At 39.2% G+C, this 14,973-nt stretch overlaps 2 protein-coding genes across 2 annotated transcripts in view; one reads left to right on the top strand and one right to left on the bottom strand.

Moving 5' to 3' along the window:
• LOC135143863 (uncharacterized) overlaps positions 1-14,973 on the top strand; it is a 418,109-nt gene that overhangs the window by 61,706 nt on the left and 341,430 nt on the right. The window lies entirely within an intron of this gene.
• Positions 2,650-3,401, bottom strand: LOC135143777 (uncharacterized). Its single transcript, XM_064075715.1, has 3 exons — positions 3,236-3,401; positions 2,909-3,185; positions 2,650-2,855 (listed from the first exon to the last, which is right to left on the bottom strand). The coding sequence occupies exons 1-3, from the start codon at positions 3,335-3,337 to the stop codon at positions 2,650-2,652; spliced, it is 585 nt and encodes a 194-aa protein (XP_063931785.1). The 5' UTR covers positions 3,338-3,401.

Raw genomic sequence — 14,973 nt, 5'->3', positions numbered from 1 at the left:
AACGAAAAACGATGGGCGATAAAACGAAGAGTATGTTGGCAAAACTAATTACGATGGCGATAACGATCGATGGACGTAACTTGGTGGGTTTGCAATTTGAAATTTTTGCGGAATAAATCCGGCTCGAAAGACCAATAAAATGTTCGCGAAAATGTATTAAATATGAAAAATAATTGCCTCCAATAAGTTACGACTTACCTGGTGATGCGTGTGTCAGCGATATGACGATGAAGGGGATGAGTAGCGACGAAATGAGTACCGTGTAGGCACTAGTACACACAGCGATAACAAGTACAACGAAAGTAATTACGACACGAAACGACACGCAGAGATGTTTTATCGAACTGATCGATTAGGAGTACGAAATGCTACTGAGTGGCGCTGGTGGTTTTTTTGGCACTTTATCCCCTTTTTCCACACACGTGTGAGGGTCACAGACGTGGTGATCCCGAACGTCTGACTGAACCGGAGGCACGGTCTTAAACATAATTGGAGGGTTAGATAAAAAAAAAAAAAATTTAAGCTAGACGAAATAGATATCTTATTCCTTTAAGTAAACTGTGGGTGAATTTGACCGTGGACGTTTCTTGGATTGAAGATTTTTTCCCCTCCAATTTTCTTCTGCTATCGATTCGAAGAAGGCCGTGTCCTTGATGCCAATTTTATAAGATCCTCTACACAAAATCGTTGTTTCGTATTCCGCAAAGCAATTAATATTTTTATGTAAATTTGCTTGACAGTTGTGGCAAGTGTAGTAACTATTATTTACGGGTAACTGGCACGATGAACAGCAAGAATCAAAGAGCGAAGTGCTGTCATTGTTGCCCACTAAAAAATAATTTTGGTAAAAGATAATAATTATAAGTATTTTTTAATAAATTATTTCTAGGTTTTATTTATATCACACACATGTTTTTAACACAAATATACTAAAAATTATCAAAAATATTTCAGTATGAAGGTAAAATTTAAATTGTACATATAATGTTTTAATGATTTGCAAACTAATTTGTCAAATTATGTAAAACATAATGTTAATCAGTTGATTAAATGTGTGGTGCAAATGGGCATAAGAAAATCTCGATATCAGTACTAACTTATTATTGCAAAGAAAATAATTTAATTTTCTTACTTATGTTGGTTGTTTGCAGCAAGGATTCCTCTTTAGACTCTTCTGTAATTTCTACTTAAAAAAATAATTATTAAAATTTATGAAAATCAACACTAAATTCACTTACTGTGGGGTCTATTCTGCCTTTTATCTGTTAAAATTTAAAGCCCGTTAAAAATTTAAGGGCCTCTAAATTATTTGTGGTATTCTGTAACGTACATTTCTGTTAAAATTTTAGTGGAACCCGTTAATTTCTGCCGCTATTACATTGATTTTAAGAGGAGTGTTTACTGTACCCTTTAATTTTTAACGGATATCAAAATGGCTTTTTTTGACGTTTTGGGTGAAATGTTATACGAAGAGATAATACAAAATGAAGCAAAGTACGTATCGAAATTTCGTTTAATTCGTTTTTTAAGTTAAATATTTGTAATAGTGCTGAATTTCGATTACATCAAAGACAAATTCGAGATTTGAGCAATCCTTTTCAAATACCCGAAAATGTGTTCAGAAGATTGTTTCGTTTTAATAAGGATACAGCTTTGGCAGTTGTAAACATGATCAGTGAACACATGAGACAGCCACGAAGACCCACTGGAATACCCTCTCATATAAAAATTTTGGCAACATTACATTTTTATGCCACAGGTAGTTATCAGTTGAGCGCTGGTCAGGGATATCATTTTGCCATAAGTCAATCGAGCATGAGTCGATGTATAAACGAAGTTACGAATATTGTAAACCAATATCTGCTACATGAATGGATTGTTTTTCCTGCAACGGAAAATGAAAGAAATAACTTCAAGCGAGAGTTTTACGAAAATTTCCATTTTCCCCGATGTTTGGGCGCAATCGACTGTACTCATGTAGCAATTATTGCACCTCCCGAAAATTATCCAGCTTTACCATACTACTGTAGAAAAGGCTTCTACAGTATTAACTGCCAAATTATTGTATCCAGCAACTTAAAAATTCTGGGTCTAAATGCCAGGTTTCCTGGTTCCACGCATGACTCCGCTATTTGGCAAGCATCAAACATAAAAACCACTTTACAAAATTTATATCTTCGAGGAGACGATTCTTTGCTTATCGGAGATTCTGGTTACCCCCTTCAACCTTTTTTAATAACACCATTTGAAAATCCCGAAGAAAATAGCCCAGAATCACGCTATAATTATCATTTTATTAGAGCCAGAAATGTGATCGAGAGATTAAATGGTGTCCTGAAATCCAGATTTCGTTGTCTGCTAAAACATCGGGTCTTAAATTATAGGCCCACTGTTGCAGGAAAAATTATTTACAGTTGCGGTGTACTCCATAATATTGCCCAGCATTATAACGACAATTTACGTGAAAACGAGATAATTGAAGAAGACGAGGAAGATGACTTCAATGAAATTGTAATGAGAGATGGCAACTGGCACAGAAGAGGGGAAGAAGTACGAAATCAAATAGTACAGCGTTTTTTTACTTAAATCAATAATTTTATTCTTCTTATTAATACTCCTAATATCTACTTCTATAATAAATGTTACACTTCATAATTTGTGTGTCATTCTATTAAGGGCCCCTGCCAAAGCTTGGATAGCTTGTGCTAATCTGTAATTTGACTGGGCCAGTTGTCTAAGTGTTTTATCGTGTAGTTCAAGAGCACCCTTACTTTGATTTAACATTTTTCGCTTTATTATTGTCTTGCTTTGCACTCCTTTCATATTAGACCTGTCTGTTGGTATGTTATCTCCGCCTGAAATTTATTTAAAATTGTAACAAAACATTTTCAGTAATTCGGATGGATACCTGTCATATCATCATTCAAAGGGTTTTCATTATTGTCTTCCAAATGTTCATCATCCATTATAAATACCGGCATTTGCTCAATGTTCAGTTCTTTACTGACAGGCACTCCAGCCTCCGGCAGGGCATCTCCTTCCACGGTCAAATGTGACAGAAGTGCAATAAGACGTTCTTCTAACTCTGATAAAGGTTTTACACCTGAACCACCACCCGTGCCAGTTGTGCCGTATCGGACATCCCTAGCTCGTCTACGGACATTTGTTTTCATTTCACTGATGCTCTACGACAGTAAAGAAGGTTAAAATTGCTTTATATTGAAAACATACTTACCTCTTTCCATTGCTTTATAGTTTTTGGAGGGCCACGCTCATTTACGGCTTTAGTCAGTTCCTCCCACAATTTATTTGTTTTCGCTAAATTAAGAGGATTCATTTTCCCTCCCAGTAACACTTTATGTTCACTTAAGAAGTTAATAATAAACTCTTTTTGCTTTTTTGTGGCTCTAGCCGAACGCGACATTTTCGATTTTATATTTTTGACAAATAAATTGTTTGTCACTACGCCACAGGTTCCTAGATATACGTAATTTTATACTAAAAGTGCGTTGTTGCCATGTGGAAACGAAGGAAATTTAAGGGACCCTCTAAAATGCCACAGTTTTAGTTGCCATCTAAAATATTACGATATAGAATATCAGATTCCGTTATTTTTTTTAGAGGACCTCTAAAAATTAAATTTTTAACGGGCTTTAAATTTTAACAGATAAAATACAGAATAGACCCCTGTCTCGGATAATTTTTCTTCAATTAACTTGTTGCTTGACTGCTTTACGAATTCTTCTTCTGGCTCTAAAATTTATTGATAAATAAGGAATAGTTGTTGCAGACAATAAAACGTACCTTACAATAATAAAAGATAGTTTTTGTATATCCTAAAGTATTTCGAATGTATTCTGTCACTTGATACTTTTCAATGCGTGTTTGCTATGGTTTGATTCGATTTCTCGTATCAAAATATCGCGCCGAACAAGTGGGGTTCAGCGCAGCCACGACACTGAGCTAATGGGGCTCAGTTGTTAAGGACTGAGCTAATGGGGCTCAGTTGTTACGGACTGAGCTAATGGGGCTCAGTCTTAATAAACACAGAACGTTTACGTCACGAACACTTTATTACAGTTCGTATCTTGTACTGACTGTGACAACGACTCGTCTCTAAACTTACAACTACATAACAACATTTTTTAAAATGGTGGGGATGCCCAACCCCCACTTAAGGGATGCGCCTAGAAAGTAAAAGTCCTTATAACATCCCGGCCCGCATTGAACTATAGGTTCAATAATCCTGGTCGTACGGGTCGTACACTACACTATGATCACTGATACGTTTAATTGCCCATAACACTACCGGGTAACACACACAAGGTTCTTGCGGCTCTGCGGACAACCTCTTTGCCTAATTTCACGGGGACCACCCTCACGCAGCCATCGTCTCCTGGATGTACGGCAACAACACGTCCTCTTCTCCAGGTCAGCGGCGGTGTGCTGTCCTTTAGAAGCACCAAGGTGCCTGGATCCAACCTAGGAAATTCGTCCTGCTGCCATTTTGTCCTCTCCTGAAGTTGACAAAGGTACTCCTTAGCCCATCGCTGCCAGAAATGTTGTTGAATCTGCGTGACCCGCTGCCATCTGGACAATCGATTTACGTTGATGTCGACGTATTGTGGTCACGGTATGGAGGTTAACGGAGCCCCAACCAAAAAATGCCCCGGTGTGAGAACCTCTAGGTCGTTAGGATCATCACTGAGTGGACATAAGGGTCGCGAGTTTAAGCATGCTTCTATACCCGCCAATACAGTGTACATTTCCTCGAAAGTCATATGTGCATGACTTAACACTCTTTTTAAGTGGAATTTTGTAGATTTTACCCCGGCCTCCCATAATCCGCCAAAATGGGGGGCTCTAGCCGGTATAAAGTGCCAGTTGATGTTATTGGTTGATTAATACGTAATAATTTTGTCTCCAAACTCGCTAGATTCAAACAATGTCGATAACTCGCGATTCGCTCCTACGAAATTCGAGCCATTGTCCGAATATATGTTTTCGGGCATACCACGTCGCGCGATAAATCGTTTCAACGCGCCCAAAAACGTCGCGGAAGTTAAATCGCTAACTAGTTCTAAATGGATTGCCTTGGTGGTAAAACAAATGAAAAGCGCAATATATGCCTTAACCAGCCTTCTGTTTTTTGTCTTACCATCCTTAATTAAGATGGGACCTGCGTAATCAACTCCCGTATTGCGAAATATTTTTCCCGGCATTAATCTAGCACCAGGTAAATTACCCATTATTGGATTTACCTCCAACGGTTTCATCCTTGCACAGGTAAAACATTTTCGGGTAACCTGTCGTACCTGATCCCTACCTGACAATGGCCAAAATCTAGTGCGTATTGACGCTAAAGTCGCTAATGACCCGGCATGACATAATCTTTCGTGTTCATAATGTATAATTAATTTTCTCACATTATGATTCGGTAGTACGATCGAATGTTTTTGTTCGTATGGAATATCTGCCCTTCGTAAACACCCACCTACTCTAATTAAACCATCACCATCAAAAAACGGATTTAACGTCTTCAGTCTGCTATTTTTACATACAAACCCGGTATTTTTCAAATCTGAAATTTCGTATGTGAAACATAAATTTTGCAACCTTTTTACAATCGCAAGGGTAGCCTTGGTTAGTTCAGTGGCCGTAAGGGTTTTCGTAATTTTATCACGCGGATGTGTACAATTGTATGCAAATCTGAAACAGGTAGCTACGACTCGTTGCAATTTTAGAAAAAATGAAAATTTTGCTAAAAGTTCGTCCTCCTTTATGGTACTAACAAACGATAATTTTCGCAACTCCGGTAATTCGGCTACATTTAGATTATATGTAGGCCAGTATTTTTCACCTTTAGACAACCATTCTGGGCCTTTAAACCAAAGTGTACGGTTTATTAGCTCACTAGGAAAACTACCTCGGGAAATAACGTCGGCGGGGTTATCTTCAGAACTCACGTGACGCCAATTTGAAATGTTGGTCAATCTTTGGATTTCTTCGACGCGATTGGCAACAAAGGTGTTTAAATTCGACGGCGAATGGGACAGCCATGCCAGAACTATTGTGGAGTCGGACCAATAAAATATGTTATCAATTGGTATTCTTAAGTTACCCTTGACCGAATCAACTAATTTTGATAGTAATACTGCGGCTGACAACTCTAACCTCGGTATTGTAACCGTTTTTAGCGGCGCAACACGCGACTTCGCACATAACAAATGTGTCGAAATAGTACCGCAAGCTCCAGTCGTACGAACGTACAAACATGCCCCGAATGCTTCCTGTGACGCGTCACAGAAGCCATGAATCTCTAAACTTTTATGAGGAAATTCGTCGATCACTACACGCGGTATTCTAAAATTATTTAATAGATTCAGTTCCGTCAATAACCTAGTCCATACTACTGCCAACTCTAATGGAATATCCTCGTCCCAACCCAGTTTTATTTTCCAAAGATGCTGTATGCGTTTTTTAGCTATACGTTCGTTTGTACCTAATTGTTCCGGTGTTGACTTAAAACACAAATTTTTTATGAACTTGCCCATATTGTCTCGTTTATGGTTATTCGAAAAATGTTATTCGCACATGTTTTCCTCTTGAGAAAGTTCCTTATTGTTCTCGGCAGGCCATTGATCTATTTCCCAAAACTGTCGGACCCTTTGGTCTAAAGCCCTTAACGACAAATTTCAGGAAATGGGTCGGTTTGTACTGGTATTTATTGCCTGGTTTAGGGTACCTACAACCAACCATCCCAAGGAAGTTTGTTGTAAATGAATTTCGTTATTGTGGGTTTTTATTTGACCAGACCCAATAATTCGCCAAAATACATTTGCCCCTAATAAAATATTCACTTTTCCCGACTGATGAAAAGAAGGATCAGCTAATTGCATACCGGGCGGAATTTGCAGCGGTTCCTTATTGAAAGAAACTGCAGGTATATTTCCGGTTATTTGGGGAACAATTTAACAATTTACAGAATAATTGCAGCAGTTATACGTAGATTTAAAATGAATGACGGTTTCCCCATTCGCTGTACTTTTTGTGCCACTAATCCCGGTTATGTCGCCCTTACTCGAATTGATCTTTAATCCTAACCTTATACTTAAGGATTGACTAATAAAGCAGGATTATGACCCCATGTCTAAAAATGCTCGACATTTAACGCATTGTTGATTATTTGTACGTACTAATACTTGTACTGTGACCAATAGTACTAATTGCTGTTTTATGCTAACGTGACCCACCAAATTTGATGTACTCGGTTCAATTATTGGTTGCTCCTCGACTCTAGGGTTTAAATGTAATCAGGAATTGACGGTATGTACCTACAAGAATTCGCCTTACAATTTTCTGCACTATGTTTCGATTTCATACAGTTCAGGCACAGTTTTAAATCTCTTATTTTATTAATTCTTTCCGCTACGGACAAATTTAGAAAATCGGAACATTGGTATAACGCGTGCGAACCTTTGCATAAGAAACACTATATGGTGAATTTTTTATCCATTGTAACAGACGCATTGCAAGATGTAAATTTTTTCGATTGATTACCCCGTGGTTTCGACTTGGATTGGTAATGATTTCGAATATGCACCTGATCGGAAACATTAAGCGCCTCAAGTAACTGGGTTCTTTTGTTCAAAAACTCTATAAGTTCGCTTAGTTTCGGCAACTCCTTATTTAAGGTTGCTTCCCATTCCTTTTTTGTGAAAAAGTCAAATTTTAACTCTATAATTACAATTATTAAAGTCTCCCATTTTTCCGTTTCTAAACCTAGATTTTTTAATGCAGCCATATTAATTGTAATATCGTCCACTAGTTTGCGCATCGCTGTATACGAATTTTTAATGAGGACAGGCGAGTTGATGATTGCCATAATATGTTCGTAAACAATAAGTCGCTTGTTATCAAAACGCGCTTTTAATAGGTCCCAAGCGATACTATAATTCGCGGCCGAAACTGAAACTGCTTCTATCTATTTTAAATAGTGGAATTTCTCCACCTCGATATAAAGATTACTACTATGTATCAGAGAATTAAACCTGTCCGCAAATGAAATCCATTCGAGATAAATTCCGCTAAAAATGGGTAAATCTAGCGTGGGCAATTTAACTGGATTAATTCGCGTCTCGGACTTATTACTATCGCTAGCTGATTCGCCAGTGCTTGACGTAGTTGATTGCGCTTTTTCGAGAAGGCTAGCCATTGTTGCTTCCAACTGATAATATTTATTCTCAAAATCATCACGTTCTACTTCCTGTTCTAACGCGGCGGTTTCAGGCAATATTAGTTCTAGTTTCGATTGAACCTCCTCGAATTGATTGAATGCATTGCGTAAATTAGGTAATCGTGTTTTTAATAAGTGAACGTTATCACTAGCCTTAAAATTATCCACGAATGTTTGAATCCGCGAAACCGTACCCTTAATCTGACCTCGTCGGTGAGTCAGTTCCTTTATTTCCTTTTCACTCATCTTGACTTAATTCGCGGACTCGAGGAAATGCACACGTAATATTAGCAAGTATAAAAGCCTACCTTTAGCTCCCCTGCAGTCCTCTCTCGATGCGTCGTGAACTTCTGGCTGCTGCACTTTCTGATGCCTCCTCGTCGTCGTCGTCGTCGTCGTCTTATTCGATTTAATTAATTGCCGAATGCGATCCGGCTCGAAGGACCAATGTTTGCTATCGTTTGATTCTATTTCTCGTATCAAAATATCGCGCCGAACAAGCGGGGTTCAGCGCAGCCACGACACTGAGCTAATGGGGCTCAGTTGTTACGGACTGAGCTAATGGGGCTCAGTCTTAATAAACACACAACGTTTACGTCACGAACACTTTATTACAGTTCGTATCTTGTACTAACTGTGACAACGACTCGTCTCTAAACTTACAACTACATAACAACTTTTTTTAAAATGGTGGGGATGCCCAACCCCCACTTAAGGGATGCGCCTAGAAAGTAAAAGTCCTTATAACAATGCGGATGGGTAGTTTTTTATGTCGAAATACCCTGTTTTTTATGGGGTTAAAATTTGATTCGACGCTTGTAGAACTGGCAATTCTTGGGGAGTTTGAATAAAAAGGAAAATAACACATAACTGCCGTCCACAGCGGAATTAAATGAGATAATTTTAAAAAGTCAGTTATAAATTCCGGAAGAACTTGTTGGTTCTCTATATCTCCAATTTCTCCAGGTATATTTACAACTGTTTCTGCTCTTTTTGCAATATTTTCCTCCCATTCTCTAAATGATGAACAAATGCCATCATTCTGCATTATTTCTTCTTCAAAATCAACAACCAATTTATCAGCCATGTTTATTATCTCTGTGGATCCAGTTGCAATTTTTCTTTGCAAATACCTTTTTTTAACATCACAGGTTGTGTCGTGACCATCGCACTCGCCTTGTGTATCTGACAAAGCTACCACAAATAAAGCTTCCAAAAGATTTTCTAAATCCAAAATGCAGTCGGTTTGTATAATTTGACCAATACACTTTAAATAAAAGATTCTAGTTAATCGGTATTGCTTTTGTAGAGATTTCCATCCAGACACTATTTTCATAACGTGTGCTACATCATTGAGGAGGAAATATTTTGGTACAGCTGATTCCAAATTTTTATTAATTAATAAATCATCGCAGACATTCAGATATTACTGGAGTGAACTGTGTCCTGTAAATACCTGTGCACATGAGTACATCAGAGCCAAACCCATGTCGGTAACAACTTCACGAAGAACAGTACCAACAGCCTGCAACCAAGTTCTGAGAAAGTTAGCGATCGACAGAGTATTGTGACTTGCACTTAACATCGAACCGACTGAAAACTGTACATCTTTTTGCGGTCTTATTACAATATCATATAAAAAAATTTGGTTGGATTTTGAGTTATCTGGATATTCAATTTTTTTAACAATACTTCCTGTGGAATCAAAAAATATTCTATTGCTTCCATTTTTCGAATATTCTTTATAAACATGTGTCTGGTTTTTGCTCCAAAAATAAACAAAAAATGGAAATATCCCATATTGTGTATTATTGACGTAAATTCTTCACTACCCCTGTATTTATACAACGCTATTATAGGGTATAAACCCTATGTTAGCCTAAAAATAACTGTCTACATATAAATGTAGACAGTCATTTTTAACAGCTTGGAATAGAGCAGTTCTCAAACTACCAAGTCTAGGTAAATCAGATGGTTCATTGTCTCCACATTGCATTAGCTCATTTGCCATCGTATTGCGAATATTACTAGCAGAGTAACCCTCATGTATCATCTTTCTTGTTGTTTCGTTTCTCGGTAGGCCGCTAAACGGCCTTTTAATTTGAGCAGAGTGAGTTATTGTATAATTTCCTGTCAATGTCAATTCTACTTTAACTTCTTTGTTTGGTTGGGGATGGTCCAGTATTGTTCCTCTTAGTTGACAATTACATTGTTTACAGTATGCTGATATTCTTGCATATACTGGTCCACATTCTGTTATTTTATGTCTTTTAAAAATGAAGATACATGATAAGTTAGTCGTCGAAAGTATTTTTCTGTTTAGAACGTATGTCCATATCGTTTTATTCCAAGTTATGAGTCGATTTCTCGATTTGTGTGCCGATTTACTATTGGATTTATCAAGACGTTTGATGTGACGGTTTTGAGTATCGAATGATTTGTACTCTTGTTCAGTCAAAATACAGGTAAAGTGAAGTTTATTGCTCAGATGATCAGTATGATCGTCATCATTGTCAGTATCACGAGATGTTATCGACCCTAAAGATGATGTTGGGGACGAAAAGTTTTCGTCACACATTTCTGGCTCAATTTCTAAGTATTTTGGGGATGTTCAAAATATCCCAAACACCATAATAATTTTTCGCAACTATTGAATATGCGCTCAAACTACTAACAGAATCTCCATTCTCTAAAAGCTGTGTTGATAATTTGACCCAAATCGCATAATTTTTATGTGTGCATGTGTGGTTATTTTCATTAAATAATGATGCCTTCGAGAAATTTTTCAAAGTATTTATAATAGTTGCAATTTCTTGTTCACTTCTTTTCTTTCCCATGTTCTAAAAGAAAAATGTTTTTAACATTTTTATACAGAAAAACGTACATATTCAACACCGCATATCGTAGGCATCATATTAAATTAACGAATATAAAAATTTGAACATCTTGTAGCAATCTATCGTTACTGTACATAGCGAAAAACTGGAATCAGGGGCTAATTCCAAGTTGGTGGGGAAAGTCACTGTTGCAGCGCAACTTTATAATGCTAATTTGGGTATCAAATGCTGGTTGCTAGGGGTGACGGAATAAACAAACGCACTTTTTAGAGAAAAATTGCGCCAACTTGCACTGCCTACTAGAGGTGCCGCAACTCCATGGTGCAAATTTCAATGGAAAATTATACACAACTGCCTTTGTTGATTCCGTCACCCCTAGCAACCAGCATTTGATACCCAAATTAGCATTACAAAGTTGCGCTGCACCAGTGATTGCGCCGCCAACTTGGAATTGGCCCCTCAGCATCACTTTTACGAATTTGCGACTTTATTAAATATAATTTCTGTTTACGACGCAAGTCATATAAGCAAACAACAATATGCGGAAAATGGACAACGGACTCACCCTAATTGCAACGATCTTCCTCGACAATTTCTCTTGATTGAAGGCACCTGGGCCTTTTGTAGATACGAAGAAAAGGCGCTGGGGCCTCTTGCATCAACGAAAATGAAACAACAATAACAATAACAACGGGCCGCCACGAGATGTTCTCACTTCGACGGTTAACGAACAACGATGAAAATTCGTTACATATATTTTTAAATTTTCTTCTCCTAGAGGGCGGCTTCTTTCTTGTGTGGGTGGGGATTATCGGCGGGTGGTAGTTAAGGGTAGGCAATAAGGGGGTGGACGGGAATTGCTGCTTGCCTATCTTTCGCAACCATAAACATATGTACGAAACATACCGCCCACCAAAATACGGATCCAGTATTTTATTTACAAGTCACGCTTGCAATGAGCTACAAATACTAAAATTAACTAAGCAGAAAGGAAAAAAAAAGACAAAAAAAAAGAACAACTAAAACTAATATATATACAACAGGTTTTAAAGATTCGACATTGGTATTATTGGTTGGGCAACGGACACAATTTGACAAGGGGCCGTTTCATCGTCCCGTGACTGGTTTTAACCGTGGCAACGCGAACGATATAGTCAGTTCCAGGGAATAACTCCACGATGCGACCCATCCTCCACTGCAAGGGAGGCGTATTATCAACCTTGATGAGGACTACCGTACCTATTTCGACATTGTCTACATGCTTGGAGACTGCCCATTTGCCGCGCTGATACAAGCTATGAAGGTACTCGTTTTTCCACCTACGCCAAAATACTTGTTGCATATGCTGCACTAGTTGCCATCGAGACAACCTTGAAATTTTCAAATGAGATAGGTCGGGGTTTGGAGGCGATGTGAGTGGCTCCATGGTAAGAAAATGACCCGGGGTTAAGGGAGCCAAATCGTTTGGGTCGGAGCTCATATTACAGAGAGGACGCGAGTTGAGCATTGCCTCAATTTGGATTATCAATGTGTTGAACTCTTCTAGAGACATGATCTGGGTGCCAACTACTCTAGATAGATGGGTCTTAACCGACTTAATCCCACTCTCCCAAATGCCTCCAAAGTGAGGTGCCGCGGGGGGATTAAAAGTCCATTGAATCAACTATGATTCGGCCGCTGTTCTCATCGTCTTCACAAACTCGCGATTTGCCTCGGAAAAATTGGTCCCACAATCACTAAATATGTGTGTACATCGACCACGGCGACTAACAAAACGACGAAGTGCCGCGATAAATGCATCCGTGGACAAACTAGATGCCACTTCCAAGTGTACCGCCTTGGTGGCGAAGCAGATGAATAAGCACAAATACGCCTTTATCACAGATGCTCCTCTAATCCTAGCAACCGAGACTGAAAAGGGTCCACCGTAATCTACACCAACGCAACTAAAGGGTTTTGACTCGGATACTCGCATGGCGGGTAGATCGCCCATTTTTGGCTGTGCAGATAAAGGATGAACTTTAAAACACCGAACGCAAGAGGACAGCACACGTCGAACTGTACGCCGAGGGGACAGAATCCACACAATTTGACGAGATAAGTACATGGTTCTATTTATGCCACAATGAAAATTATCTTCATGAATTTGACGAATCAACAAATCTGTAAGGTGATGTTTGCTCGGAAGTAAGGCCGGAAATTTAGAAGCCGACGGCAAAGTTGAATGACGAAGCCGCCCACCTACGCGTAAAATTCCCTTCTCGTCCACAAAAGGTGACAAATTTAACAATCTTTTAGAACAGGGCTCTCTTTTTTGAAGCCTTGACAATTCTTGAGCAAAGACAGTTTTTTGAACCTCGCTTATGAGGTACAAAAGTGACTCAAAGAGTTCTGCCGCCGTCAGCGACAATGAAGAACCTTTCTCCTTTCGCACCGCTCTCCGGCAATAAGCAACAATTCTTTGTATTTTCCTAAGCGAGGAAAACCGACAGACCAACGTTTCACCAATAGTAGGCTCTTTGGTTTGAGCAACAAATAGCTCGATCTTGCGAATTTCTAAGTCTGTGTCGACTGACCCCACAGGTGATTCTTGAGGCCAGTACTGTTCGCGAAGTTTCAAGAATGACGGGCCCGCCCACCATAAGGAGCTTGAGACAAAATCCTCCGGCAAGAGCCCGCGTGATGTTACGTCAGCGGGGTTATCGGAAGTAGGTACGTGTCTCCACCAACTAGGTAGTAATCGATCGTGAATGTAAGAAACTCTATTGGCTACAAACACCTTCCAACGACTAGGTGAAGAACGGATCCACGACAACACGATAGACGAATCCGTCCAGGCAAATATGCGACTGAAATTCACTGTGCTTTCCAGTGCATTTTTAACAAAATCAATCAATTTGGCCAGCAGTACTGCTCCACACAACTCCAGCCTAGGAATGGAGACACATTTCAAAGGCGCGACTTTGGATTTCGCAATCAACAACCGAATTGTTGGTATGCCCTGTGTAATTGTTCTCAGGTAAATTACACAACCGTATCCTCTTTCAGATGCGTCACAAAACCCATGTAACTGACAGTCCGATGTGACAACGAGTGGTACGTGGCGTGGTATCTTTACAGATGATAGAGTGGGAAATTGCTCTTTTAGATTATTCCACAATTGACTAATCGGTATCGGAACCTCTTGATCCCAGTCAACACCGGCCTTCCAGAGCAACTGTATAATATATTTTGCCAAAAACGAGACAGGACATAAGAATCCGAGAGGATCATAGATCCGAGCAATTTCCGACAGAATGTTCCTTTTTGTGCAAGGTAAATCATTGGGTTTTACGGAGAATGAAAAGTGATCACATGCAGCATCCCATTGTAAACCTAGTACCTTTAAGGCGACTCGCAAATCCTTATCAAAATTGGAAGATTGTAGCTGCTTGTGGCCCTCGGGAACATCCTCCAACAATTCCACACAATTGCTAGCCCACTTTCTCAGCTCGAAACACGCTGAAGACAATAACTGAATTAACTGTGACTTTAATTCCGTTGCCTCTTCTAGTGACTCAGAACAACAGACAAGATCGTCGACGTAAAGATTTTCTCTCAATGCCTTGGAAGCCAAAGGGAACTGTAAGTGGCCCAGGTCTGCCAAGTGCAGCAGGGTCCGGATAGCCAAAAAAGGGGCAGAAGCAACTCCATACGTAACGGTATTTAACTGGTACGATTGGATTGGGTCCGACGCGTCGAATCGAAAACGGATTAATTGAAAACGTCGATGTTCGGGAGCAATCAAGATTTGTCTGTACATCTGACGAATGTCGCAGGTAAAGGCAACCGGTTTCATTCGAAAAACTAACAATAATTGGGCAATGTCTGCCTGCAGTTTGGGGCCAATGAGAATTGTGT

Source organism: Zophobas morio, unplaced genomic scaffold, assembly GCF_036711695.1.
Source record: "Zophobas morio isolate AGI-343-1 ecotype UQ-CSIRO unplaced genomic scaffold, CSIRO_AGI_Zmor_V1 ptg000076l, whole genome shotgun sequence".
NCBI classification, from domain to species: Eukaryota; Metazoa; Arthropoda; class Insecta; order Coleoptera; family Tenebrionidae; genus Zophobas; species Zophobas morio.
The sequence above is the reverse complement of the archived record's forward strand: the minus strand, read 5'-3'. Positions and strand labels throughout refer to the sequence as shown.